The following is a 27,249-nucleotide window of genomic DNA, read 5'->3' on the forward strand; positions in this document are numbered from 1 at the left end:
TCCCACCCCAAAGAGGTCTCTTAAGTTCCCAGAAGAGCCGTAGGCCACACCCACCCTGGAATTCCCTAGGAGCTCACACCTCCTGCACAAGGATGTCTGAGCCAAACTCCTAAAGTCTTCCTGAACATTCATTCCCAAGTGGCTCCACGTTCTCGGACAAGGGCAGCTCATGGGATGTAGAACCCAGCGGCTCACAGTGCTGGGAGGGGGGCACATTCCCTGGAATCCCTGCCCAGACGCAGCACATTCTGTGCACTCCCTGGTTTGGCAATTCCTTCTCTCTCCCTGGGCATGTCACTGTGCTCACTCTGCTTGTTTTCTCATCCTCGGAAAAAAACTACATGACCTCGGTTAACGTCGGCAAGGCGCTCGGTTCCAGATAAGCACAGCCTGTCATTAGCGGCTCTGTGATTTCTCCCCCTGAGGCCCTAACATTCTGTCTCTCCCGGCTATTTTGGGCCAGGCTGCCCAGCCATCCCACTCTCAAGGGCAGAGACTGGTATTGCAAACTTCTGAATTCCCTTCCAAAGGGTAGCGACAGGCAGGCTCGGATGGTGGCGTCCCACTGCCAAGGGATGGGGGTGGGAGAGCCTCCGTGGAGAGTTGGAAAAGGAGCTGAGATGGAAACTTGGCAGCCAGACCCAGCCTCCCTGGCCGCTGGCCCACCCTCATTGCTCCTGGATGGCGCTGCTGGTGTTCTGGAAGGGTTGGGGGCAGGTGGGAATCAGACTGGCAGCTGCAAGGATGGAACAGGCTAATCTGCTATGATCCTCACACCTGGAGAAGATACTCTCACTATAAGGAAGACTGCCCTCTGGACTCCAGGCCAAGATGGGAGGTCGGGGATCGGAAAATACACTCACCGTCTTACTTTTGCCCTTTTTATGCTTTCCGACTCTAATCAAGCCATTAAATGCCCCATGCCTCGGTTTCTCCATCTCTCAACATTTACTCCCCTATTTTGGGAATTCCTTTCCAGCACTTTCAGTTACACAGAGATAGTCCTAGACGGACCGGTTAGGTAATACTACTTTACTTGATGTACAAAATAGGAGGGCCCCCTGGTGGACTGCACGATTCTAGGCATTTCACTCTGAAATGAATGAGTGAATGAGTAAGTAGACACATGAATGAACAATTAAAGTGAAGAATTTTTAGTCTTTTATGCAGAAACAAAAGGAGGAGAGAATTTCCAGGAGAAGGTCACGGTGAAGTCTCCTAGGATGCAAAGAAGACAAGGACAATGAAACTCAGAAGGAAAACCTGGTTGTACATGATTGTAGACTGGGAGGAAGGCAATTCCATGCTACAGCCTCCCGGGAAGGCAGGGTCTATTCACCAGAGGATGCAAGGCCCCTTTGATCTAATCATTTTTCTTCTAGGAATTTATCCTACAGATATACTTATAATTGTGCTCAAATAGGTAAGTTCTGGGATATGCCCGGAAGCATCACTGTAATGTAGAAAGATCATAGATAGCCTAAAAGGACATCATTAGGGGTCTGGTAAAAGAAATTACAGGACATCCACACAGTGGAATACCACACGGTTCTTTAGGGAATGAAGCAGCTCTCTATATAATGATATGGAACAAGCATTAACGTGAAGTGAAAAATTACAAACCTTATTGAAAGACATTAAAGAAGACCTCGGTAAATGGAAAGGCAAACCATGCTCGCGGGTAGAAGACTCATCACCATAAAAATCTCAGTTCTCTCCCAATTAATCTACAGATTCAAAGCAATCCCATTCAAAATCCTAAAAGGCTGGGGTGGGTGGGATGTAGTGGGAGGGAGTGGGGAATTGTCCTGCAACATATGAAGGCTTATTATAAAGAGGTAATGATGAGGACAGTGATATTGGAGCTACTATGAGAAATTATACCAGTACAACAGAAAGCCCCCAGACAGACCCATGTGTATATGGAAACTTGATGTATGACAAAACTGGCATTGCATACATATCAATGGGGGAAGATGGATTAGTTCCTAAAAGGAGCACAGAGATATTGGGGCATCTCCAGAAGAAGAAATAGAAACGACCAAAAAATATAAGAAAGAAACACAAACTCTCAATAATCAGGCAATGAAAAGACATTTAATGCCATCAGTGGGCAAAATTAATACACCTGATAATATCCCTGGAGCGACATGATCTTTCATCCACTGCATAGAGTTTTATTTCATTGTTGTAAAAGTTATAATAGGTATATATGTTGTTTAGGGATACATACCTACTTGCTAAAATTATAAAATAAAGCAGGAGAATGATTATTAACACAACATTCAAGACTGTGGTTACCTGTTGGGGTGGGAGGGAATTGGGAACAGGGAGGAGTACCAAAAGAGCTTTCAGGATAACAGGGCTAAGGTTTTATTTCTTAAGCTGGGAGGCATATATAGATTTAGATATCTTAATAAATAAAAGATTTGAAGAATTTACAGTAATAACAGTATATATGGTGTATGGAACAAATGAATTCAAGAAGATTCCCCCCCCCCCAAAAAATGCAGAACCATGTTCAGCACATTTCCATTTTTTTAATAAGGTAATTTAATATATGTGTTTATGATTAGTTTGTGTGTCATAAAATACCTCTAGGAATAACCACAAGAAACTAGTAATAGTGATTGCCTCTGGTCAGGGAATGCAGAACGGGACCGGGGGTTATTTTTCACTGTGCACCATTTATATAATTTGCATTTTCCCCTTGTGCATCTGTAAGCTCTCAGGGGACACGAGGCTCTTTGCAGGCACCGAAAGGCTGAATCAGGTGCAGACCTGCAGAGCACTGAGGCACCCTCCTAGCCAAGCTCTTGGGTGACGCACCACTGCTACCAGGTTTTTTCAGGATTTCTAAAATAGGCACATTTCAGGACTTGGGGGGGTGAAGGGCCAGGATACCTTTTAACACTTCCATTAAAACAGCTCGGGGGCTGGGGAGGAGACTGGCAAAACGAGATGAATCAGAGACCCTGATTTGGGAGAGGATTCGTTGATTGCCAACCAGTGGCAGCGAAACCTCCGCCCCATCCCCAGGACCCTCCACCTCCCAGGACAGTACAGCCTGTAGATCTGATCTTTGCTTTGGAAACGGATCAACATTCCGATGTGGCCGATTAGAAGAGCCAAGGAGAGGGGCTCTCTGAGAATGAGGGTGGCACAAAGGGGCCCACGCTTCTCTGCCTCCAAGCGAGGGGTCCTATAATCTCAGCTCGAGGAATGATAACCCCTTCCTCATAGCCTTCATCCCACTCCCTTCCCATTTTGCCTTGGCCAACATTCCGGAATAACGCGGCGGAGATGGCCAGCGGGTGGGCAGCGCAGACTCCAGCGCCCCCTCTCTCCGGTCTATCCCCTGGCCGGCGGCTCCTCCTCCCGGACCCGCTCGCTGAGCAGCAAAAACTACAACTCCCAGCAGGCGGCTCGGCGTCCGGCGCGCAGCCGCAGAGCAGAGGCTGCCGGGAGCGTGTTGCCCGGAGGCGGGGCGAGCGCGCCGGGCGGAAGTCGGCCGCTCGCTAGGTCCCGGCACTGCCAGCAGCGAGGCCCCGCCGCCCGCGGGCCCCGGAGCCAGCCCGCACCGGGTGAGTGACGGCCTGCCCGCGGCCGCCGGCGCCCGCCGCCGCCTCCGACCCCGGCCCCGCAGGCTCCCTCCCCATCTGACTGAGCGGGGCCTCTGCGCCCTGACTGGGGTGGGACGCCTCCCTCTGACTCTGAGAAACTGTCCTCTTCTCCCGACTGGTGGCGGACACCTCCTCCCTCTGACTTGTAAGACTCTTATTTCCTCTGACTTGCGGGACACCTCCCGCCTCTGACTTATGAGATACCTACCCCGTCTGACGGCAGCACTCCAACCCCTTCTGACCTGGGGGACTCCTGCTCCCTCTGACTGCAGGACTCCCACCCTTTCTGACTGCAGGAATCCTCCCTCTCAGACTTGCAAGACTCACCCCCCCCGCCCCAACCCCCGACTTGTGGACACCTCCCCGCTCTGACTAGGGTGGGACATCACCCCCTCTGACCCTGAACGATGCATTCCCGTCCTGACGCTTAACTATCCTTGAGAACAACCCTCTCCTGCCCCCTGTGATTTCATTGCTGCACCTCTGACCTATGCAGGGCCTCTCCTAACCGGTTAGGGAGCCCTCCCCTCTCTGACAGGCACTTTGTCATACCTGCAGCAGGCCAGCCTTCCCCACCCCAGCAGGCCTTCCTCTCCTTCCCTTCAGCACTTTTCTTCCTTTTGCACCCAAACTGTGCATCCTCCCCTCTCCCCTCCTCCCAGCCTCCATCTGGCCTGGATGGGCACCATCCCTGGGACCGGCCCTTCTTGCCCATCCTTGTCGCTTGGTGCCTTTCCCTTGCCCTCATGTCCCTAGGCTTGGCAGGCGCCTACACCTGCGCTCACCCTTGTGTCTGCCAGGGACATCTTTTCCCAGGCACCTGAGTGTCCCCCAGGAGACCAGTGTCCCTCAGCACTCTTGCTCCATTTTGCCTGCCTGTCTCGGGGTATGTGCTTGACGTCTTTTCCTACCACGTTCTCAACAGATTGTAGGTTTGGGAGCGCGCATCTCCTGACGTCGACTGAATCTTGCTGGCTCTTCAGTGTAAGGACCAAAACTTGACCAAAGCGTGGGGTCACAGGGGGTCCATGAAAAGGAAGCCAGTGCTGCAGTCCTTCAGGAGCCGGGGGGTGGGGGGGTGGGTCTCTGCAGCCTCTCCCTCCTCTCCCTTTGAGGAGCTTGATTGAGAAAGATCTTCCTGGATTAGGCTGTGGGCCCTCCTCCAGCCCCCAGCCCCACCCCACAGGCCTCTCAGTGGAACAGCCCAGCCTGAGCCTGTGGGCATGGTGGGGCGCCTCCCAGAGCAGCCCAGCAGCCTCCCCGGGGGACCCCTCCCTGCCGGCCTCAATGAGCCCTCTATTCGGCCTGAGAGGCACACTGACTGGCCAGGCCCTCCCTCTGCACTTGGTAGGGGCTGCGTCCTGAGAGTGTCTTCGGGAGAGGACTCAGGGGAAGTGTAGATTTGTTCAGGAGCTGTCACGGGGCCACTGCAGTGGTCTGGGGACAGGATTCTCTGTCTTCTCACTCTTTTTCTCATCCAAATTTCTCGTCTGCTCACAGAAGGCACTGTGACGTCACAGGGTGGTGGAGGAAATCCCGTGCGTGCAAGTACACTTTGTGCCACCATATGATCTGATCGTTTCATACCTTCTGTTAGCTGAAAGTCTCCTATCTTCCCCCTAAAGATGTTCACCAAATGTAGTACACACCTTTTTTTCATAGCCCACAGCAGCATCATAGACTTTAAGCCGTTGGTACTTGAGGGATTTTTTACGTGCCAGTCTGACGGCACCCTGTGCATGTGCCAGGCATTCCCGAGCCACAGAGGCAGGGAGGAGGGACCCAGGGTGCAGGAGGAGCGGCTGTGTCCACCCCACTCCCTGAACGTGGCCTTTGAGGTGAGCACTTGCAGGCTGCCGCAGACACACACCCCTTTCATCTGAGTCTCGGGACTTCCCAGGCAGCGACGTGGCCATCCTCATGGCAGCTGTGTCGGGGGTAGGTGGATAAATGCCCTAGTGTTTTCTCCTTCAAAAACAAGAGTATCTCAGCTCTGGGAATGTGGTCCAGAGTCCTGAAATGACTCTGCACTATGATAAGGAAGTCATTTCTTTATTGTTCAGACGTTTGTGGAGTGGTACCTAGGACACTGGAAAAAAAAAAAAAAAGACAGTGATTATTCTTTTCCCTCCAGTAACACTCTGGACTGTGGAGATTCCTGGAAAGATCTTATTAAATGCCAGCATTAGGGGAATCTAAAACTTTCATCTTGATCTTTAAGGACTTTTATGTTGATTTCCCTTTTCATTAGACCAAGGTGATCAATTAGGAAAAAATCCTGGTAATAGAGAAATCTGTTTGGGAAGATGTTCGGTTTTCTCTTTTTCTACACTTTTTTTTTTTTGAATCCTACTTGTTTCTCTGTAGTAAGTCCAGTCATTAAGTGGAACTCACAGCTCCAGGTTCTGAAGCAGAGCCCTGCTTCCATTCGTGCTCTGCCGGCAGAATGGGTCGTGGGGAATGAGGCCGGAGTAGGGCTCCAGACGGCAGTGTGCAGACGGGGCCAGACCAGATACAGCTGCGGTTACTGGCGGTGTGAGAGTGAGGGTGAGGTTGGAGCCCGCCCAGAAGGGCTCCAAGGGGTCCCAAGGGTTGAATGAATCCCAGTGACGCTGGCCACTGAGAAGAGTGGGGGAGAAGATGGGTTCTTGCAGGTGCACCTCCACTGTGGGAGCAAGCCCTGATTCAGGTCGATCGTGGGGTGATTGTGTCCCCATATTTGTGGGCTCTCTGGGAAGCAACCCCAATGATGTGTGGTTTTGTTTGGGACATCACTTCCAACTGGGAAGATAACTTTTTGCTAAAAATCCTCCAAGTATGACATTAACGATACAACTGAAGCTCACGCAGCCCTACTGTGATGGGATAACTGCAAACTGTGGATGATCTTGACACTGCCGCCTGCCCCAGAGTCAGAGCCGTGTGTGAATGGCCCTGCCCCTTGGGAAAAGCCGGAGGTTCTTTCCCTGTCTCCCTCCTTGTGGTTGGCAGAATAATGCCCCCCCAAAGTGTCCACATCCTGACCCCCCCAGAATCTACAAATATATCACGTGACGAAGGGAGATTAAGGTAGCAGATAGAATTAAGCTTGTTAACCGGCAACCTTTAAATAGGGAAATCATCCTGGATTATTCAGGTGGTCCCAGTGTAATCACAGGGTCTTTAAAAGTGGAAGAGGGAGACAGGAGAACTTCAGAGGGAAATGATGGCAGGAGGGCTAGAGAGATGCAGTATTGCCGGCTTTGAAGGTGGAGGAGGGGGCCATGAAATGTGGACGGCCATGAGAAGCTGGAAAAGGCCAGGAAGCAGATTCTCCACCAGCCCCTCAGGAGGGGACACAGCCCTTGATTTTAGTGAGACCCACGTCAGACTTCTGTCCTGCAAGACTGTAAAATAAGTTTGTGGTGTTTAAGCTGCTGAGTCTGCGGTGATTTGTTACAGCAGCAGCAGAAAACACATTCACTCCTCTTGGGTAGTGACTTCAAAACAAGACAGAGGGCTGAAAACTATGTTATCTCAAAGTGTATTTAACTGGATTCAGTAAGCAGTTGTGAATGCCTGTTTGCAGAGAAAGAGAGGAGACAGGGGAGGTGCAGAGTTAGGTAGCACCCAGAGTCAGCCCTGACCTCAGGAGTCCCTAAAGGACATATTGGACTCCTGGGACCTTTTCCTTCCTCCCTGGTTTCCTTCTGCTGCCCACCCTGTCCAAGTTTGAAATGGACTTTTCAAGTACAAAATAGTAAGCCTTGGCGAGTCCAGAACAGAAGAATGCCATGAATCAGGTCACATTCTCAAGGAGCTGAGAAACATCATCCGCATCCTTTGAGACGCTGTCTCGCTGCGGCTTTGAAGCCCTTGGCCTCTGTCTTTGCTGCCCTGAAGAGTCAGTGATGTCGATGGGATTAGCTCTTTTTTTTTTTTTTAACATCTTTATTGGAGTATAATTGCTTTACAATGGTGTGTTAGTTTCTGCTTTATAACAAAGTGAATCAGTTATACATGTACATATGTTCCCATATCTCTTCCCTCTTGCATCTCCCTCCCTCCCACCCTCCCTATTCCACCCCTCTAGGTGGTCACAAAGCACCAAGCTGATCTCCCGCTGCTATGTGGCTGCTTCCCACTAGCTATCTATTTTACGTTTCGTAGTGTATATATGTCCATGCCACTCTCTCACTTTGTCACAGCTTACCCTTCCCCCTCCCCACATCCTCAAGTCCATTCTCTAGTAGGTCTGTGTCTTTATTCCCGTCTTACCACTGGGTTCTTCATGACCTTTTTTTTTTGTTTTTCCTTAGATTCCGTATATATGTGTTAACTTTCTAACCAGGAAGTGCCCTTGGCAGTGAGCAGAGCGGGAACTCTGAGGCCCGCCTGCTGTCTGGATGCCGTTGCGCTCTCCGGGACCGTTCAGATCAGAGACCCAGGCAGGGAAGGGAAGGCAGCTGCTCTGCAGGAGTGAGAGGCTGGGAGGAGAGTGGCCGCTGCTCTGGGCGACAGGGAGCTGAGAGGGGCCTCCTGTCGCTTCCTGCCTCCCTAGATCCTGAAGGGGAGGAGTTTTGCCCTGGCAGGTGTCGTTAAACCTATTTGCCCTGCCACCTGTCACACCCCTGTTCCTAAAGGAAGCTACAGAAAGAGGCCCTCAGCTGTGTCCAGAGTTGCCGCCCGCTTTTGTCTAAGCCCTGCTAAGTCCAGTGGCGAAAGGCCCAAGGATGGCCCGTGGAGGTAGGGGTGTCGGAGCCAGTCCTCGTTCTTAACCGTAACCAGACCTCGGAGGGGCTCCTGCTTCTGGGGTGGGGAGGTGGCGTCACCCTGGACGGACATGCAGGAAGAGGTCGTACCGCCTTCCTTGGGCCTGGGAACCCACTGGCAAGTGGACAGACCCCAATGCCACACCTGGCTGTTTCAGGCGTGTTTTCTAAGGAAGTTTTGGTTCGACAGAAACCGGAAAAGCGTGAGTGTCAGTGAGCCGTTCTTGGTACCCACCCTAAAGAGAGGGGACCGGGGAGGAAATTAGGACTCGAGCCTCCTGGGTGGTTGTTGCCCCTTGACAACCAGCGACTCCTTTCTGTGGATGTTGCAGTGGCGCTGGCGATGGAGAAGGAAGCCAGCAGGGGTGCAGTCCCCTGGGGTTTCTGAGCAGGAGAGGACTTGGCTGCAGGCCCCCTGGACAGGCGAGCCTGGCTGGTCAAAGAGCCTGTGACTTTTTACTGCAGCAACTTGGTTCCAGTTTCCCGGGTTATATAAAATCAGCCCATTATGCTGCACGTGGTGGGACTGACAAACTTCTTGTTACACTAAAGCAGACATTTGAACTGCTTAGTGTTTGGAGGCGCGTGGGCAGGGGGAGAAGCCTCAGCTGGGCCCTACTGGGAACGGCTTTGTCCATCTCACCTCTCACCTGCAGTGGCTCGTTTCTCTTGGTTCTTGTGGTTTGGTTTGGTTTGGTTTTTTAATGAAAATGCAAGCTCTCGCTTGGCACCAGACCTCCAGCAGCAAGACACCACAGGCAGCTCACCATCAGTTTTAGGTGATAAACCAGCAGACCTTGGCATGGCGTGAAAACTCATGTGATTGTAAACTTTCTTTTCCACAAAATAAAAGTAATTCCTTGGGATCCTAAAGGAGGGATGGAGACCAGGGTTGGGCTTTGATCCAGTGGTGAAGCTAAAGGGATTTTCTGGAAGGCAGCCTGAGTTCTCCTGTCACTGAGAGCAGTTGAATGATTGTTTATTTAACGAAAGGTGATCGAACCCCAGGTGTCCTTAGGTCTTGAGAGCCAACCTGACTGAGCAGAGCCCCTTCGCTCCTGGGCTCAAGAGTCGAGTCGGGAGGCTGTGGACCGGATCGCAGCCAGACAGATGGCAGAGCCCCTGCCCAGAGAGAGGCCTCACCCAGAGGCGCAGCAGGCACGTCGGGGGTGCGTTGGTTTCTAGGGCTGCCCTGAGAGATCACCACAGACTGGTTGGCTGAAAACAACACGTGTGCCCTTGTAGTTCTGGAGGCCAGAAGTCCATTTGAATGTCATTTCACTGGGCTGAAATCATGGTGTGGGCAAGGCCACGCTCCCGCCGAAGGCGCCAGGGGGCAATCCGTCCTCTCCTCTTTCCAGCGTCTGGGGGTCCCCCGCATTTCTTGGCTGTGGTCCTCTTCTTAGTCATCGAATCTCCCTCTGTCTCCCTTCCGTGAGGACACATCGCATTTGTGGCCCACCTGGATAATCTCCCCATCGCAAGGTCCTTGACTTGCTCTCATCTGTAGAGTCTCTGTTGCCGTAGAAGGGGACAGTCACAGGTTCTTGGATTCGGCCTGGGTGCCTCTGGGACCAGTGTCAGCCCCCCCCCCCCACCGCAGGAGGGACGCTTACTGGTGGGGGAAGGGCACTTCACCATAGACGCAGGGCAGGAGGGGGAAGGGACAGCGGAGGCATGACTCTCATGGGACAGCCAGGGACTTCTAGGCGGTTCCGTGTGGCCGGGTGGAGAAGGCATCCCGTGCAGGGGTTCGGCAGCTGGATCGTGGGATCGCAGACAACGTGCTGTGCGTGGGGAGCACACGCGAGGCGATGAGGCTTTCCCTGCAGGCTAAGGAGCTTGTCCTTTAGCAGGAAGGCGTTGGGGGCTAGTAAAGGTTCACTTTTTAGGAAGATCTTTCTGTCAGTTGTGTGGAGGATGGATTGGGGAGGGTCTAGCCTGGGGATCTGTTCCTGGGGGGGAAAGAGCGTGGATATTCTCAGCTTTGCAGGCTGTCCAGGTCACCGACTCTGCAGCCGTGCCTGGTGCTTACAGGGATGGGCTGGCACCTATGCCAGCTTTGCCTGCAAAGCCGCACCCCCCCAGCAGGTGGGCGAAGGTGCTAGTAAAGTGAGGAACAAAGCAGCCAGCCAGCGGCAGGCAGTCAGCGCCAAGGCCTACAGCATCTGAGCCAGCGGCCGTGGCGCTGGGAAGACAGCAGGTCACATACGCAGTCCACACGTGGAGAGACGGAGGCCCAGAGAAGCCAGGGCACTTGTCTGAGGTCATGCAGCCGGTAAGTGGCAGAACTCAGGTTGGACCCGGATGGCCTGGGTCATCAGGAGGCCAAGGTGAGACAGAACCAGGGCAGAGGCCGTGGGGGTGGGAATCCAGAGCTGGGGTACTGACGGGTGAGGGGACCTGGCACCTGCCTGGATGTGAGGAAGCGAGTGATTTTGACTGAGGATGGCCCCTGAGCGCTGGGAGTGCCCTCAGCCAGCAGTACACTTCTGAGGGGAACCTGCTCCGGGCACAGGAAGCTCGGCAGATGGGCTCCTAGCCTGGATTCTGGGGGAAGATTCAGGCTCGGAAGGTGTGGATTCAGGAGAAGAGGTGGGTGGCAGGGAAGGAGCCAGCCTTGGGGGCAGAGAAGAGACAGGCAGGAGGAGGACCACAAGACAGGTCACAACTCACATCCCCGTGCCTGCCGGCAGGAGGTGCAACAAGACACCCTACGGGCTGGGATCTCGGGGCTGGGCCCCAGGAGCAGGCCTGTCGGTGGGTCATCTCCGGGGGCACGGGCAGACCCTGGCATGGACGGGAGAGTGAACGCTGTTCCAGGATGGTGAGGTGGAGAGGAGCAGAGGTGTCACAGGGTGGGGGCGGGCTCTCCATTCATTCGTAGATTCACGGATTCACCGTTCATCCATTAACATACTGAGCGCTTTCAGTGTACCTGAGAGTGTAATCTGGAGGTGGAACGGTGACTCGGGTAGGAGATCTGGACAAGTACGGACTGTGAGAAGGAACCAGAAGGGCAGGCGTGGCTGAACTGAGCCTGAGCAGCAGGAGGAGGCCCTCCGCCCGGACCAGGGCTCGTGGCCGGGCGGGCTCCACTGGCCCCTGGCTGCTGACGGTGGCCTCAGATTCTCTGCTGGGAGCCAGTGGGCAGGAGATGGGGCAAGATCACTGGTGACAGGGAGGATAGTGACTCAGGAATGGAGAGAGAGTTGGCCGGGGGCAGTGAGGACACCACATCACAGTGGTGACACACCTCCACTGGCAGGCACTGTGTCCACTGTGCCGGCAGCTCTGTGACCAGGGGGCAGCTCGACCATCAGGGGCTGGATCCAGGGCCATGGGCTTGCATGTAACCAAGGTGGGGCTCAGGGGCAAGACGCTGAGGGGCTGCTCAGGAAGTGGGTGTATTTTTCACTCCTTCAGCACTGGATGCTGTGGGGTAGAGGGTGGGCAGGGAAGTCCTTCTGAGGGGGTGAAAGCGAGACCGCCAAGAGCCAGGAGCCGGGGCGGGAGGACGGCAAGCCCTGTCTGGGGGACGAGGGCTGGTGCGTCGGGGCAGAAGGGAGGCTGGCGTGGCCAGTCGCTGGGGAGGGTTGAGGGCTGGCAGGGGTCGTGTAAGTAGCGAGGGTTTGCTCACGAAGCAGGGAATGACGTGGCCAGAGGGACTGGCTTGAATAGCAGGTGTCGCTGGCTGCGGGGCACCAGTGGCTGTCAGGGAGGGGAGTGGCAACAGGGGCTGGAGGGCGGCCTGTGTGGTTGCAGTGAGAAGGGGCCGTGAGAGCAGATGGGAGCCGAAGGGGAGGAGACGGGTGGCCGGATTGCTAGCGCCTGCTGGCGGAGCAGGTGCTGCGGAGGAGGGGAACCAGGGCTGTGCCTAGGCTTTTCGAGGTGGTGGTGGTTCATAACTTACTGTCAAAGTATGTTCAGGTGGAAAGTTCCATCTCCCAAGGTTTCGATGAAAGTTTTGACCAGGGCAACTGCAATTATGGCCGTCCTCCATCACCACCTCTATTCCTGGGGGAAGATTTGCAGGCAAATGCATGTTAGAAATCCAGGCAGAATTCTGACTAGGAGGTGAGATGCAGGAATTGAGAGCTCAGTGGTGACACTGGGCTGGACGTGGACACAGGGCAGCTTTGGCCTGGCTGTGCTTTTGAAGCCTGGGTTTGGCGAGACCAGAGGAGGGGCTGGGACTCCTGTTTCTCCCGCGGAGTCCTCAGCGACCAGCTTGCGACTCCACGGCAACTTGGGGGGCTGCTTCCTGGGGGAGGAGGGAGCCCTCTCCCAGGAGGGGAGCTGGGGGCCAGTGCCCAGGGAAGGAGAGGAAGACTCCGAGGCCGTTCTGCGGGGCCCCACGCGTCTTGCTTCCTCCTTAGAAGTCACTTTTCTGCACTTGACCCTGTGTCCGAAACCTAAGAGTGTCCAAAAAGCAAGGGAAGGGGAAGGCCTGGTTTCCATGTGGACCTGTTGCCGTGATTTTCCATCCTAGGAGCGGGGCCGCATGCTCTGCATTTGGGGGCAAAGGGTGGGGGGTGGCACAGAGCCACCAAATCCCCGTGAGTCCCCACACCCTTCCCAGCTGCTGCCTGGTGGAGGGAGGAGCATCTGCGCGGAAAGTCACACCGTTGGTTGTTTTGGGGGCCAAGGCAGAAATGCTCCATGGCCCGAGGGAAGTTTCTCAGGCTGAGACCTACCGAGTTACAGCTGAAGGCCGAGACTGAGAGCGGCCGAGGGCTGGCGTTCTGCTGATTCCGCCCCGGAGACAGCGCCGGCCTGGTGCCGCTGTGGCCTCGCTGAGCTGCGTGGTCTGTGCTGGGGACAAGAGCTGCTGTTCCTGGCCACTACAACCAGCTCTGGAGCTGTGCTTCGAGCTGCGCCCAGGGAATGGGCTGTGGTGAGCCACGCTGTCCTCGGAGCTGACTCGCTGACATGCTGGGCTCCAGGCGGCGAGGGCCCATCAGACTCTGGTCCCTCAGCCATTTGCATTACAGAAAGACGCCAGGGGACGGAGGTTGCCAAAACCAGAACTATTTTTGTTTGGATTGAATGTGTTTTATACTTATATTTGAATATTACAGAAACCTAACCCAGGAGGAAGTAAAAACTCACTCAGTGAGCACGCGTCTGCACTGTGCACTGTTCTAGGAGTTGGGGACGCAGGTGAACAAACTGATAACTATAACATGATGTCAGGTGGTGACAGATGCCAAGGAAGGGGATGGAGGGTGCCGTCGGGAGCAGAGCCGTCAGGGAGGGCTTCTCGGCTGAGGTGACCTTGGATTAGAATACAGACCTGTACTCTCTCTGTTACCCTGTCCTGCCCGACCCCCACCCACCCCCCAGCACGTGCTGCCCCTCCCGCAAGATTGCAAAGCACGGAACCTTCTACACAGAACCTTCTCTCACCGAGCTTTCTGTCTTGCCGGCTGGGATAGAGGAGATGGAATAACATTGCTTTGGAAAGACTTGTCTTCTTGCTGAATAAGAGTAAACACAGATCCTGCTGGAGTCGGGGTTTACTTAAGCCAAGGAAGTAGTAATGGCACAGAGCCGCGGCAGTGCTGTTTACCCTGGTTGAGGCGGCCCCAGACCGTGTGCCCTCACGTAAGTGGGAAGCGCTGTGCCTGGCAGGTCGCTGACCTCTCTCCTTTCCCCCTGGGTTGCAGGTCCCACCTGCCCTTCAGTCTGATGCCCGTCCAGCCCTCCGACCCCCCGGAATGGAATGAGTCTATGCACTCCCTCCGGATCAGCGTGGGGGGCCTTCCCGTGCTGGCGTCCATGACCAAGGCCGCAGACCCCCGCTTCCGCCCCCGCTGGAAGGTGATCCTGCCCTCCTTCGTGGGTGCCGCCGTCCTCTGGCTGCTCTACGCCCACCGCCCTCCTCCTGGCCGGCCCCCCGTGCCCAATGCCCACAACTGGAGGCTTGGCCAGACACCCGCTGACCGGTACAATGACACCTACCCCCTGTCAGCCCCCCAGAGGACACCGGGCGGGACTCGGTACAGAATCGCTGTCATTGCCGACCTGGACACGGAGTCAAGGGCCCAAGAGGAAAACACCTGGGTCAGTTACCTGAAGAAGGGCTATCTGACCCTGTCGGACAGTGGGGACAGGGTGGCCGTGGAGTGGGACCAAGGCCGTGAGGTCCTGGAGTCCCACCTGGCGGAAAAGGGGCGGGGCATGGAGCTGTCGGATCTGATTGTCTTCAATGGGAAGCTCTACTCCGTGGATGACCGGACGGGCGTTGTCTACCAGATCGAAGGCTCCAAGGCCGTGCCCTGGGTGATCCTGTCCGACGGCGACGGAACCGTGGGGAAAGGTCAGTCGGGCCATCTGTCCCCTGGGCTCGTTGCGGTGCTAGAGGACAGGTCCTGGGTCACCCTCAGCTGGCTTGGTTTGCACACGTGTGCAGTGAAGCAGTCATGGGTCTGGAGGGAGGGGACGTCAGGGAGATCTAGTCTCCTCCCTGCCTCTGACCTGCGGCCCCCAGAGCGTGAGCGGAAGCCTCTGAGACCTCAGACCAAAGCTGCGTCCAGGAGTGCGAGCTTCTGCTGGGGGCCTGCGGGGGAGGCGGGGCCTCTCAGGAGGAGGGCTGGGCTCCGCCGCTGCTGCTCTCACTGCCCCCAGGAACCAGCTCCTTTCTGCGTCCTAAACGGCATCTTGAGAGCACGCTGGGACTGCAACCTCCACATGCCTCACCTTTAAAGCTGGGGCATCAGATTTTCTCATTTTGAACCAAGACTTTATTAAAAAGCAAACGTCTCCTTTCTGAAAACCCAGCAGAAGGAAGGTCTGTGTGAGCAGCAGTGACCGTCCCCCATCCCTTGAGTGGCATCTGACCTCTGGCATCGGCTGTGCCCCACTGCTCTGCTGTTTGCCAGCAGGCGGATAGGAGAGCTGCGAGAGGGAGCCGGCGTGCCCAGAGCCTTCGGACAGGGCGGCAGGAGAGTTGACACCAACTTCTGCGCGTGCCTGTGCCCTCGGGCGGGTCCGCACCTTCTAGAAAGCCAAACTCCACGGCAGGCACCTGAGGTCAAAGGGGGAATCACATTAACTCACTGGGCCCGCTGCCAGGCCCTCCCCCTCCCCCTCTTCCTCCCCCTCTCCTGGTGATAAAAATCTCTCTCATGTTTGCCCAGGGCTGGGCAGGTTGGCAGGACTGTCTCAGCCACCGTTTTATTGAAAACGTTTGCTGTCCGCTTCCCGCCTCAGGCTGTCAGGGCGTGTAGAGCACCATTCAGTAGTTCTGTTTGCCCCTTGGATCGGGAGGAAAACGGGATAAAGGGAGCTCAGGGTTGCCCTGTGGTCCGTCATCCAGAGCCGCCTGCAGAGAAGCATCTAGCAGGGAGGGTTGCAGCCCCCGCTCCTCGGGCTGGCAGGAAGTTTGCAAAACATTTGGGAAGCAAGCACAATTTAGAACACGGTGTAGGAACAGGTGAGAATATGCTAGAAGAACAAAGCACCCACACAGCCTTCAAAACTAGGCTCATAGTAAGTAAATCCATCTAAGAAAACAAACACACTGTTTGGCGTGGCTACCGTGAGCCCCCATGCCAAGCCCCACTTAGCTCTGGCCGCTGGCACGTAGTTGACTCAGGGATGTGTCAGGTGTGGCCTCAAGGACCGCAGGCGCGTTCTGTGTGACTGACACTTCCCTACACTTTCCTAGGATTGGGCGTAGTCTGAGTCGGGGCTGACAGCTCGAGAAACAGGGAGCTTGGGGTCCGCGGAGATTTGTGAGTGGAAGGTGGGCCTTTGTGGCTGTGCAGGGCACAGGAGGGTTCACGTGGGTTGTGAGGCAGGTGGTCCCAGCAGGGTTTCTGGGGTGAGTTTGGGAGGAAGATGCGGGGGCTCCGGAGGGCCGGGAGAGAGAAGGGGGAGGCAGCAGGCAGAGGTGGCGCCCGTCTGCGCCCCGTGAACGCCGTGGAGTCAGCGCTAAGGAGAGGATCCCAACCGCCTACCCTCTGGGGTGGAGCTCCCAGCAGGCTGGCCTGGCCTCTGCTCTCTTGTCGCCGCCCCGAGTGACCTCTGACACCCAAGGCTGCGGACCCAGAGGGCTCTCTGCTCTTGCCTGACGAGACACACGGAGTCAGGCCAGCAGAGGGCTGGCCGTCGCCTCAGGCCCGCCCCCTGTCTCCCTGTCCCCAGGCTTCAAAGCCGAGTGGCTGGCTGTGAAGGACGAGCATCTGTATGTGGGCGGCCTGGGCAAGGAATGGACCACCGCCACGGGGGAGGTGCTGAACGAGAACCCAGAGTGGGTGAAGGTGGTGGGCTGCAGGGGCAGCGTGGACCACGAGAACTGGGTGTCCAGCTACAACGCCCTGCGGGCTGCTGCTGGGATCCGGCCGCCAGGTGAGAGCCGGGCCCGCAAGCGGGCGCTGCGCAGACGGGTGGCTGCGAGCATGCGTGTTGCTTGCCGAGCATGGGCTTCGCTTCCTGCTTGTTTGACGATTCGGCTGTCTCTGACGGTTGCTCCCACCAGGCCACTGGGCTCAGGGGCCAATGAGACATTTTTTCTCTCACCCCGACTCACCCAGACAGACGGCCCGGCCGGCTCAGACAGCAGCCCCGTCTACAGCATCCTCCCGGCCGCCACCCTGGGGTCAGGCCTCGCATCTGACGTGGTGGGAGCAGGTGCACAGAGCTTTGCTTCTTTGCCCTCGTTTCCAAGAGTCCTGGTTTGTAGTGGGGAGTGGTGGTGCTTAGAGCGGCCCGGTCACCTCTAGGCCTGGGGCATGTGGCTGAGGACGTGGCTTCACGCCCAGATAGGCCCACTTCCCATACTTTTCTGCTTCGAGGCAGCCTCTCCCCACCCGCCCTGATCCATCTTCACAGATCGGACCTGCGTGTTCCTCGTGCCTCTTCCCCTGGCGCTCTCCTTTGCGCCACTTGAGTAGCACCAAGGAGGCGAAATACAGACAGACCTCGCAGCCACGGCTACTCGGCAGCGCTGGGGAAGCCGGCGAGGAGGGGTGGCCAGAGAGGTGGCGCAGCCGAGACTCAGCGCGGCCCCGCGGGCTCTGTCCTGCTGTCCCGGGCTCAATCACTCTGGACAGATGGGAACAAAAGCACATGGAAACCTAAAGAAAAGATGACGGAGACGCTGCTCCGGCACCGGGCCGCTCGCGGGTCTGCGTGCAGGGGCGAGGCCGCCCTGGCTCTGGGGAGGGCGGGCGGTGACCGGTCTGTGTGTCCCCAGGCTACCTCATCCACGAGTCTGCCTGCTGGAGCGACACACTGCAGCGCTGGTTCTTCCTGCCGCGCCGCGCCAGCCACGAGCGCTACAGCGAGAAGGACGACGAGCGCAGGGGCACCAACCTGCTGCTGAGTGCCGCCCAGGACTTCGGCGACATCTCCGTCCGGCACGTGGGGGAGGTGGTCCCCACGCACGGCTTTTCCTCCTTCAAGTTCATCCCCAACACCGATGACCAGATCATCGTGGCCCTCAAGTCCGAGGAGGACAGCGGCCAGATCGCCACCTACGTCATGGCCTTCACGCTCGACGGACGCTTCCTCCTGCCCGAGACCAAGATCGGGAGTGTGAAGTATGAGGGCATAGAGTTCATTTAAACTGGGAAAAATCAAGACGATGAGCAAGGCTGGGGGGGGTGGACGGTTTTCAGCTACGTCAGGACTCAAATTTTATAAAAACCCGAGGACTGCACTTTTATGTGATGTTTAGTTTTGCTTTTTTTTCTTTTTTTCTTTCCTCGGACCTCTGAGGTGTATACCTGGTTTAGAGATTTCCAGAATTGGGAGCTCAGTCCCAGCCTGAGATGTGGCTTCTCAGAGGGGAAGGGGCGGGCGTCCTGGGACTGCAGGCTGGACATTTCCCTGCACTGCCATCTGGTGGTGTAAGCTAGTCATTGCAGGCATCTTAATTTGGGGCCCATCCTCTGATTCAGCCCTTTCTTCCATCTGACCTACCTTTCTTTTCTCTCCATTTCTTCTTTTGTTCAATAAATATTTCTTGAGCTCCTACTGTGTGTCAAGCACTGTGCCCCCTCTGGGAACACAGCAGTGAGTCTGAAGCAGGCCTGCCAGTTAGGTGCTCCTGGGCCGCCCCCTTCTCTTCCTTCCTCGTGAACCTCGGGCATTAAACCCACACCTCCAGACCCCTGGAAAAGAACCTGTTTACGCTACAGGACATCACAGGGCTGTGAGAGCGAGGGCAGGCCTCCGGGAACGCTGCAGGTGCCCAAAGTGCTGCAAGAGGGGACGCAGGCCCACCATCTGCCCCCCCATCAAACTTCTCCATTCAAGTGACCGACCCCGTTTTCTGCCTTCAGGAAAATTCTGCAGCTGTGTAGCACTTTGAAGTTTTCATTATTAACTTATATTAATTAAAGTAATTTCCTTTCTTATAAAATGGAACTGGCAAATCTTATCAGAACAAAGTCTTGTAGTTAACAAATTCATTCCCAGCAGTGAAGGAAATGGTAATTAAGCAGTTACAAGTTGGTCAGGCAAGTTTTCAAGCGTTTCTAAGTCCTTGGTCAAAGGATACAAAGATAAGGATAAGGATATATTGCTGTTTTCTAGCAATTATCAGAAATTGCCATTCCTTTTAAAGACTTCCATGAATGACTTGAATTTGTATTTCCTGAGTCAAGTGGGGCCCTGGGTTCTGGCGAGCCTACACCCTGCCCTAGGCACTGGGGCTCCCTTACCCTGGAGGCTGTGGACGAGGCCTGCCTGGCCCTGTGGTTTCTGTCCTAGCCTTTTATTTCTCCTCAGCCTCTTCTTCCTGGAAACTCTTCACAGAAACCTTGCTGTGTCTCAGTACCTGTGGCCTCTTCTCCGCGCTCCAGGGTAAAGGCGGAGGGTTTGGGACAGAGGTCAGCCAGAACCAGAGCCTAGAAGGGCCGTTGCCATCAGCCCATGGCGCCCCTCGCCCAGAAGCTACCTCACCCCTCAGGAGAATGTAGGGTTCGTGATGGCCGGGAAGGGCTGTGTTTTAGGCTCTGGCTGTTACTGTGTGGACCCCCTGTCTCACAGACTTTTCCCACTTTGAAACTTTAATACAGATGCTTGGAGGGAACCCAGGAAGGATCCCTCATTCTTGTGCCGGTTGTCTGTTTCTTCCACTGTAAAACAAATAGCAAAAGAACAGAAAACAAATCTTGGAACGTGACATGTTTCTCTAGAACTCAGCTCCCACTGGACACAGTCTGAAGGCCCAAGTCTTTTCTGACTGCCCAGCTGGGCTCCCTGACACACCTCCTTGATAAACATCCATGAATGACATCAGGGCTGTGTGATATTAAAAATACAAAGATGGAATTAGGAAGATTGGAGGACTGGGGACAGTCACTGAGTTGAGATGCAAGACTCAGGTGCCCAGAAGCACCATTTTCACACAGTGATTTTCAAATATTTTAAAGCTAGCCTTTCCCCCCCTGTATTCGCTGCTGTAAGCATAATGATTGTGTTCCTTCCTACTGGAGCCATTGTTTTGGAAACAATAAAGTGTATTCTCTTTGTCTCCTGGTCTGTGTTGGCTTTTGGCGCTGCCCCAGGGGATATGAGAGCTGATTCACACAGGGGCTCAGTGAAGGGTGCGCTCCCTGTGGGTGTGAAGAGGGGGTCCTGGCAAGGAACAAGCCAGAAGCCTTCTTGACCCAAGACGGCTGATGTGCTGTGGGAGTTCACAGGATAGGGACCCATGGACCTTTGCAGACGAGGAGACTTTTTGGAAACCGAATCATCCAGTCCAAATTTTCCCCAAGTCTGAAGATGCTCTTTTGGTCAGAGTGGTTAAGAATATAGGCTCTGGGACTTCCCTGGTGGTCCAGTGCTTAAGACTCTACGCTCCCAATGCAGGGGGCCCAGGTTCGATCCCTGGTCAGGGAGCTAGATCCCACATAACGCAACTAAGATCCTGCACTCAGCAACAAAGATGCCGCGTGCCGCAACTAAGACCCGGCACAGCCAAAGAAATGAATAAATAAATACTAAAAAAAAGGAAAAAGAATATAGGCTCTGAGCCTACTCTCGCCTTCTGAAATGGCCCACACTCTGTCTGTGGGGTGTGTTCCTCTCTGAATAAATCCACATCTTACCAAAAGAAACAATATATAGGCTCTGAGTCACTCCCGGCTTCCAGTCCTGGCTCTGAACTTCCCAGCGGTATGACCGTGGGTAGATCATCTAACCTCTCTGTCCTTCGACTTCCTCAACTGTGAAAGGACGATGATAATGGAGCTACTTCACAGAGCTGTCGTGAACAGTAAGTGAATCCATTCACAGAGGGGAGTAGAAAATTGCCTGTCTCTTCCTTAGCACCTGCTCACCCATTTTGTTGGAGGTGCTGGAAGACTGGTAGTGAGGTGGGCCCCGGCGAGAGGTCTAGACTGGTCCAGGTGTCATCAGGGCGTCTGATGAGTCTGCAGGAAAGAATGAGATCGTTCTGCAGGACACGCGGGGCCCTAAGAAGTCCTAAGAAGAAGCCTCAGGCGCACGGAAGGAAGAGACTGGTGAGGAAGGGAGGCCTACACTGGTGGAGGACACCAGGGGAGCATGGGGTCAAGTGGCAGTGTGCTCATCCTCCTTCGTCCCTCTGTCAGACTGCAGGAGGTCAAGTAAGAAGGTTGAGCGTGTCCACGGGCCGAGCAACAAGGAAGACGTGGTGTTCTTGGCGATCCTTGTGAGAACAGTTTCGGGGGGTCGGGAGGGAGCCAGAGCACATGGGGCTGAGGCGGGAACAGGATGAGGAGCTAGCTGCGCACAGAGCAGGAAGGCACGGAAAATCGGCTCTTGACTGTGTCTTTAAGTAACCGCTGTACACTGGACTCGCAGTGACTCGTGCCTACCTGCCACTCACGCCTGCGATTCACTAGCAAAAGGAAATTTCCCAAAGTCGTCTCAGAACTGGGTGAAAGAAAATAAGATCAGTTTCTTTACAAATGTTAATCCTGTCTTCTTGTGCACTTTAAATTGGTAAATTCCAAGGTAAATTATACCTTAATAAAATTGTTAAAAGATTTGGGTAAAGTGGAAATAAAATACCTTCACACAAAGAAAATTCCAAGGGCAACTGGCTTTACTGGTAAATTGTGCCAAACATTTAAGGAAGAAATCATAACGAGCCAACACAAAATCTTCCATGATTTTGGGAATTGGGAACACTTCCCAGCTCATTCTGTGAGAGCACCATTACCCTGATACCAAAACCAGACAAATATAAGAAAAGAAAAATATAGACCAGTGTCGCTCATGAACATAGAGGCAAAAATCCTGGGCAAAAATTTAGCCAGTTGAATACAGCATCATATAAAAATGAAAATACTTCATGACAAAGTGTGATTTATTCCCGGAATGCAAGGTTGGTTTAATATTCTAAAATCCACATAATTCACCATATTAACAGACAAAAAAGGAAAAAACGTATGATAATCTCAAAAGATACAGAAAAAACATTTGACAAAATCCGGTACCCGTTCACGATTTAAAAACAAATAAGCAAAGAAACCCTTAGCAAACTAGAAATGAAAGGAACTTCTTTAAGCTGGTAAATGTCATCTGTGAAAAACCTGCAGCTAACATCATACTTCATGGTGAGAGACTTTCCTTCGAAGGCTGGGAACAAGGTAAGAAAGTTAGCTTTCACCACTTTTTTCCCCCACCGCTTAACTTTTTATTTTAAAGTCATTTTAAACCACAAAGAAGTTGCCAAACTAGAATAGTGTTGCTGTGTTCCCTTCATGTAGTTTTGTCCAGTGACAGCCTCTCACATAACCACAGCTCAGTGATCAAACCAGGGAACCGGCATTGTGCTCGTTACTTTCATTCACCCGCTGTCCTACGCGAGGTCCCAGACAGTGCAATTAGGCAAGAAAAAGAAAAGTCTTTAGATTGGAAAAGAAAGAGTAAAACCGTCTTTATTCACCAAGAACAAGATCAACTAAATAGGAAAACCCTAAGGACTCTTCAAAAAAGACCTAACAGCTGAGTTTAGCAGAGCTGAAGGATACACGGTTCACATACAGAAATTAATTTTTTTTCTGTGCAGCTGCAGTGAACAGTTGGAAATGGAAAATTTTTAAAACAGCGTCATTTATAATAGCACCAGAAAACATGAGTTAGATATAAATCTAACAAAATATGTGCAAGATCTATATGCTGAAACTATAAAACACTGATGAAAGATGTCAAAGAAGACCCAAATAAATCAAAGAATATGCTGTCTTCATGGGTGAAAAGACTCAAATTTTGAGGAAGGGAAACAAAGTTGAAGGACTGATACTATCTGACTTTGAGCCTTAACGTAAGGCTGTAAGTCATCAAAATGTATTAGTGCCATAAGAAGAATAGATATATAAAGTCAGTAGAACAGAAGAGAGTCCAGAAATAAACCCATATGTGTGTGGTCAATTGATTTTTGACAAAGCTGCCAGGGTAATTCAGTGGGAAAAAGATTGTCTTTCCATAAGTAGTGGTGGGACAACTCTATTCTATATGGAAGTAAATGACTGAAACCCTTATCTCCCACCATACACAAAATTAACTCACATTAGATAATAGACCTAAATATAAGAGCTAAAACTACAAAATTCTATACATTTCTATGCAGTAGAAAATCTTTGTGAGTTTAGGTTAAGCAAAGATTTCTTAGATGTGACACCAAAAGAATGGAAAATTGAGCTTTTTCCAAACTCAAAATCTTTGCTTTTCAGAAGACACTGTTAAGGAAATGAAAAGGCAAGTTTTTCATTCCAAACAATTTGCAAGTCGTGTATCCGCTGAAGGACTCGTAGCCAGAATATATAAAGAATTTATACGACTCAGTGATAAGACAACCCAATTTAAAATGTGTTTAAGATTTACATAGACACTTCACCTCACCAAAGAGGAGGAATAAATGACAAGCATGTGAAAAGATGCTCCGGGCTTCCCTGGTGGCGCAGTGGTTGAGAATCTGCCTGCCAATGCAGGGGACACGGGTTCGAGCCCTGGTCTGGGACGATCCCACATGCCGCGGAGCAACTGGGCCCGTGAGCCACAACTACTGAGCCTGCGCGTCTGGAGCCTGTGCTCCTCAACAAGAGAGGCCGCGATAGTGAGAGCCCCGCGCACTGCGATGAAGAGTGGCCCCCGCTTACCACAACTAGAGAAAGCCCTCGCACGGAAATGAAGACCCAACGCAGCCAAAAATAAATATAAAAATAAATTAAAAAAAAAAAAAAAGATGCTCCACATCATGAGTCATTAAAACCACAGTAAGATTCCACTACACACCCACCAGAATGGATAAAACTGAAAAGACTGGCAATACCAAGTAGTGGTGAGGATTTAAAGCTACCGGAACCATCATAGAAATTGCTAGTAGGGTTGCAAAATGGTTCAGCCACTTTGGAAAACAGTTTGACAGTTTCTTAAAAAGTTAAACATTTACCTACCATACGACCCAGTAATCTTATCCCTACACAAAAGAAATAAAAACTTATGTTCACACAAAGACTTGTCTCCAAATGTTCCTAACAGCTTTATTTGTAATACAGCAGCCCCGCCTTTTTCCTCAGGGGATACTCTCCAACACCCCAGTGCACGCCTGAAACTGTGGATAGTATCAAACCCCATATATACTGTCTTTTCCTATATATACCTACCTATGATTAAGTTTAATTTATAAATTAGGCACAGTAAGAGAATATCCGAGCTGCCAGCATACTACTCTTGTGCTCTGGGACCATTATTAAGTAAAATAAGAGTTGCTTGAACACAAGCACTGTGATATCTGGACGGTCGATCTGATAACAACACCAGCTACTAACTAACAGGTGGGATACACTGGATGAAGGGATGATGCACGTCCCAGGCGGGACGGCGCAAGATTTCATCACGCTACTCAGAACAGTGCACAATTTAAAACTCACGAATTGTTAATTTCTGGAATTTTCCATGTAATATTTTTGGACTGCAGTTTACCACGGATAACTGAAACTGCAGAAAGCAAAGCCTCGGATAAGGGGGCGGTGGGGGGGTGAGTGTAGTCCAAAACTGGGAGTGACCCAAATGTCCATCTATGCATAAGTGCAGAAACAGATTGAGGTCTGTCCACACAGTGGGCTACTACTCGTGAGAAAAGAACCAATTACTGATATTCTCAGTGACATCTCAAAAGCATGTGCTAAGTTAAAGGTTATATATTGTGTGTTTCCATTTATATGAAATTCTAGGACACGCAGAGCTGCAGTGGCAGTAAGCAGGTCCCCGGCTGCCAGGGTTGGGGGCTGGCAGAGGGGATTGTCAGCAAAGGCATAAGAGAACATTTGGGGATGATGAGAATGTCTTCTATATTATGATTGTCATGGTTACCATCTGTATACATTTGACAAAACTCATTAAATCGATGCACTTTATTGTGTGTAAATTATTAGATCTCAAGCCAATTTTTCTTTCTATAAATTTATTTATTTTTGGCTGCATTGGGTCTTCGTTGCTGCGCGCGGGCTTTCTCTAGTTGCGGCGAGCGGGGGCTACTTCTCGTTGTGGTGCACGGGCCTCTCATTGCGGCGGCCCCTCTCGCCGCGGAGCACGGGCTCCAGGCGCGCAGGCTTCAGCAGCCGCAGCACGCAGACTCAGGAGTTGTGGCTCACGGGCTCCAGAGGGCAGGCCCAGTAGCTGTAGCGCACGGGCCCAGCCGCTCCGCGGCATGGGGGATCCTCCCGGACCAGGGACCGAACCCGTGTTGCCTGCGTGGGCAAGAGGACTCCCAACCACTGCGCCAACAGGGAAGTCCCTCAAGCCAAGTTTTTAAAAAAGAAAGAAAAGTGTGGGTCGGAATCCCAGCTCTCTCGCTCCCAGCTGTGTAGCTGGTTGGGATTCCCCTCTCTGCACTTCCGTTTTCTCATCTACTAAAGAGTTAATAAGAGCAGCTACTTCCCGTAGAGGTTGGGAGGATTGAATGGGTCCTGTCTGAAGTTTACAGCAGTGCCGGCTACCTCGAGGTTAGCGTTACAGGCAGCGTTCCGTGTTTGGTGGGGGGGCGGGAGAGGAGGCACAAAGAATGTCTTACAGGTGTCGTAAGGGCTCTGGTCTCTGACAGCCCCCAGGACGCTCGCCACCACGTCTCGGCTGTGGCTTCCTGTTTACAGCAGCAGGGTCTACAGTGTCACCACTGGCCCGATTATCCACAGTGTCGGGACTTTCAGTTGGTCTCCTTATCAGAGCTGAGCCACTCCTCTCTGGAGCAGATGGTCTCAGTTCCTGTTCTTGTTCCCTTTGTGGACCGGAGAGACCCTGAGAGCCGGAGGGGAACAGACACCCGTGCTTTGGTTCCATGTCTGGAACATCCTCAGTCTGACATTTTACCACCTGCACACAAAGGACTTTCCAGCAGGAAAGGACTCAGGGGCTAAAGATTCGGCAACTTGGGTTTTTCGACGTTGCCACCAGTGCCTCCCAAAGGACTTCCTATGCACTCCTGACCTTGACTGGCCACTTATTGCTGCAAGTACCGATGGACGCTAGAAGTGACAGTGCTGGGGTTTCTGTGTCCGCCAGCACTGAGGCTCCTTCAGCTGGATGGCGTGTTAAAACTCCCCTGTCTCTTCTGCCACTTCTGTTTCTGCTGGTCTCCCCACTGCTCTTTACGGTTCCTTTGGAGGGGATTAGATGAGCCGGTAGCCCCCCTCAGACCTCACATCTCGGGCAAATAGTCATTGAATGGTTGACCTGGGGGCTCACTCTCTTGGACGCAGGGCTGCCAGGGAAACTCTGTCTCCCCCAGTGGTTCTCAACCCCGGCTGCACATGGGAACCACCTGCAAGGCTTTAATGCCAATGCCTGTCCCCACCCCAGAGATAGTGATTTAATGGGTCTGGGCCTTAGGAGTTTGTGAAACTCCTGGGTGATTCCCATGTGCCGACCAGGTCGACAGCCACTGGGTTAGAGAGACCTGGGGACATTCCAAGGGGACAACTCTTGTCCAGAACCTGGGATGCAAGTGACAGAAATAGAAGAGATCGATTGCCTCATTTAACCTTGAAGCCAGGGCTTGGCCTTGACTTCAGGCCAGCTGGACGCAGGTGCTCAAGCCGTAGCATCAGGACCGAGGTTCCTCCGTCTCTCAGCTCTTCCCTCACCTGCATCCTCAGCTGGGCTTTCCTCAAGGCACAGTCTGGGGCACCACGGACACCAGCATCCCCGGGCCGCCTGCTCCCTGCAGGGTCCCGTTCCAGGAGTCTGAAGCTGACTCCCTGGGCCGGCTGGGATCACGGCGCCTCCCTGACACCATCTGTCTCCCACCCGCCAGGCCCAGGTCAGCCCCAGAGGAGCCACACAACCTGGAGGGAGAGACGGGGGTGCTTCCCCAGGGGAAAACCGAGGTGCTGGCTCTCTGTCAGAGGAAAGGCAAGGGAGTGGGCGTGAGGCGGGCAGAACAATTTACATCCACTCCAGAGGTTCTGCCCCCGCCCCAGCAGGGTGCAACATTCAGGTCAGGCTTGTCAAGTGCTTAGAGCAGAGCGAGCAGACCCCTGGGCGGTGTCCCCTCTGCTGGCAACGTGTGAGACCCAGGAAACGGCTCAGGGTGTGCGGGGAAAGAGCCCACAGTCCCCGGATGCACACCCAGCCGGTCCATGCCCACCCTCTGCTCTTCTGACCTTTGTCCGCTGCTGCCCCTCCTTTCCCCTCCCCCAGCGCCCGGGCCTGGCACTGGTCCAGCTCGGAAGAGTGTTGATATTCAAATGTGGCTGTCAGCCGCCTTGCTCTGGTTACAAAATCAGCCAGACTGCCGCCCTGGGCCGCTGCCATCCCCACCGCCCCAGTCAGCACCGAGGGGGATTGGGGTGGTGCAGGAAGCCTTGGCGGCAACCAACCCCAGAAGAAAACAGTGTCAGGTGGTTTCTAGAAATCGAAACTAGACTGAG

The 27,249-nt window shown here is 53.4% G+C and overlaps 1 protein-coding gene across 1 annotated transcript; it reads left to right on the plus strand.

Moving 5' to 3' along the window:
- The first annotated feature begins 3,467 nt into the window (after positions 1–3,467).
- Positions 3,468–19,862, plus strand: CANT1 (calcium activated nucleotidase 1). The gene is made up of 4 exons (XM_057536722.1): positions 3,468–3,584; positions 14,044–14,696; positions 16,526–16,729; positions 17,577–19,862. The coding sequence occupies exons 2-4, from the start codon at positions 14,066–14,068 to the stop codon at positions 17,945–17,947; spliced, it is 1,206 nt and encodes a 401-aa protein (XP_057392705.1). The 5' UTR covers positions 3,468–3,584; positions 14,044–14,065; the 3' UTR covers positions 17,948–19,862.
- Positions 19,863–27,249: the final 7,387 nt, after the last annotated feature.

The sequence above is a fragment of the Balaenoptera acutorostrata genome, chromosome 20 (genome assembly GCF_949987535.1).
Source record: "Balaenoptera acutorostrata chromosome 20, mBalAcu1.1, whole genome shotgun sequence".
Classification (NCBI taxonomy): Eukaryota; Metazoa; Chordata; class Mammalia; order Artiodactyla; family Balaenopteridae; genus Balaenoptera; species Balaenoptera acutorostrata.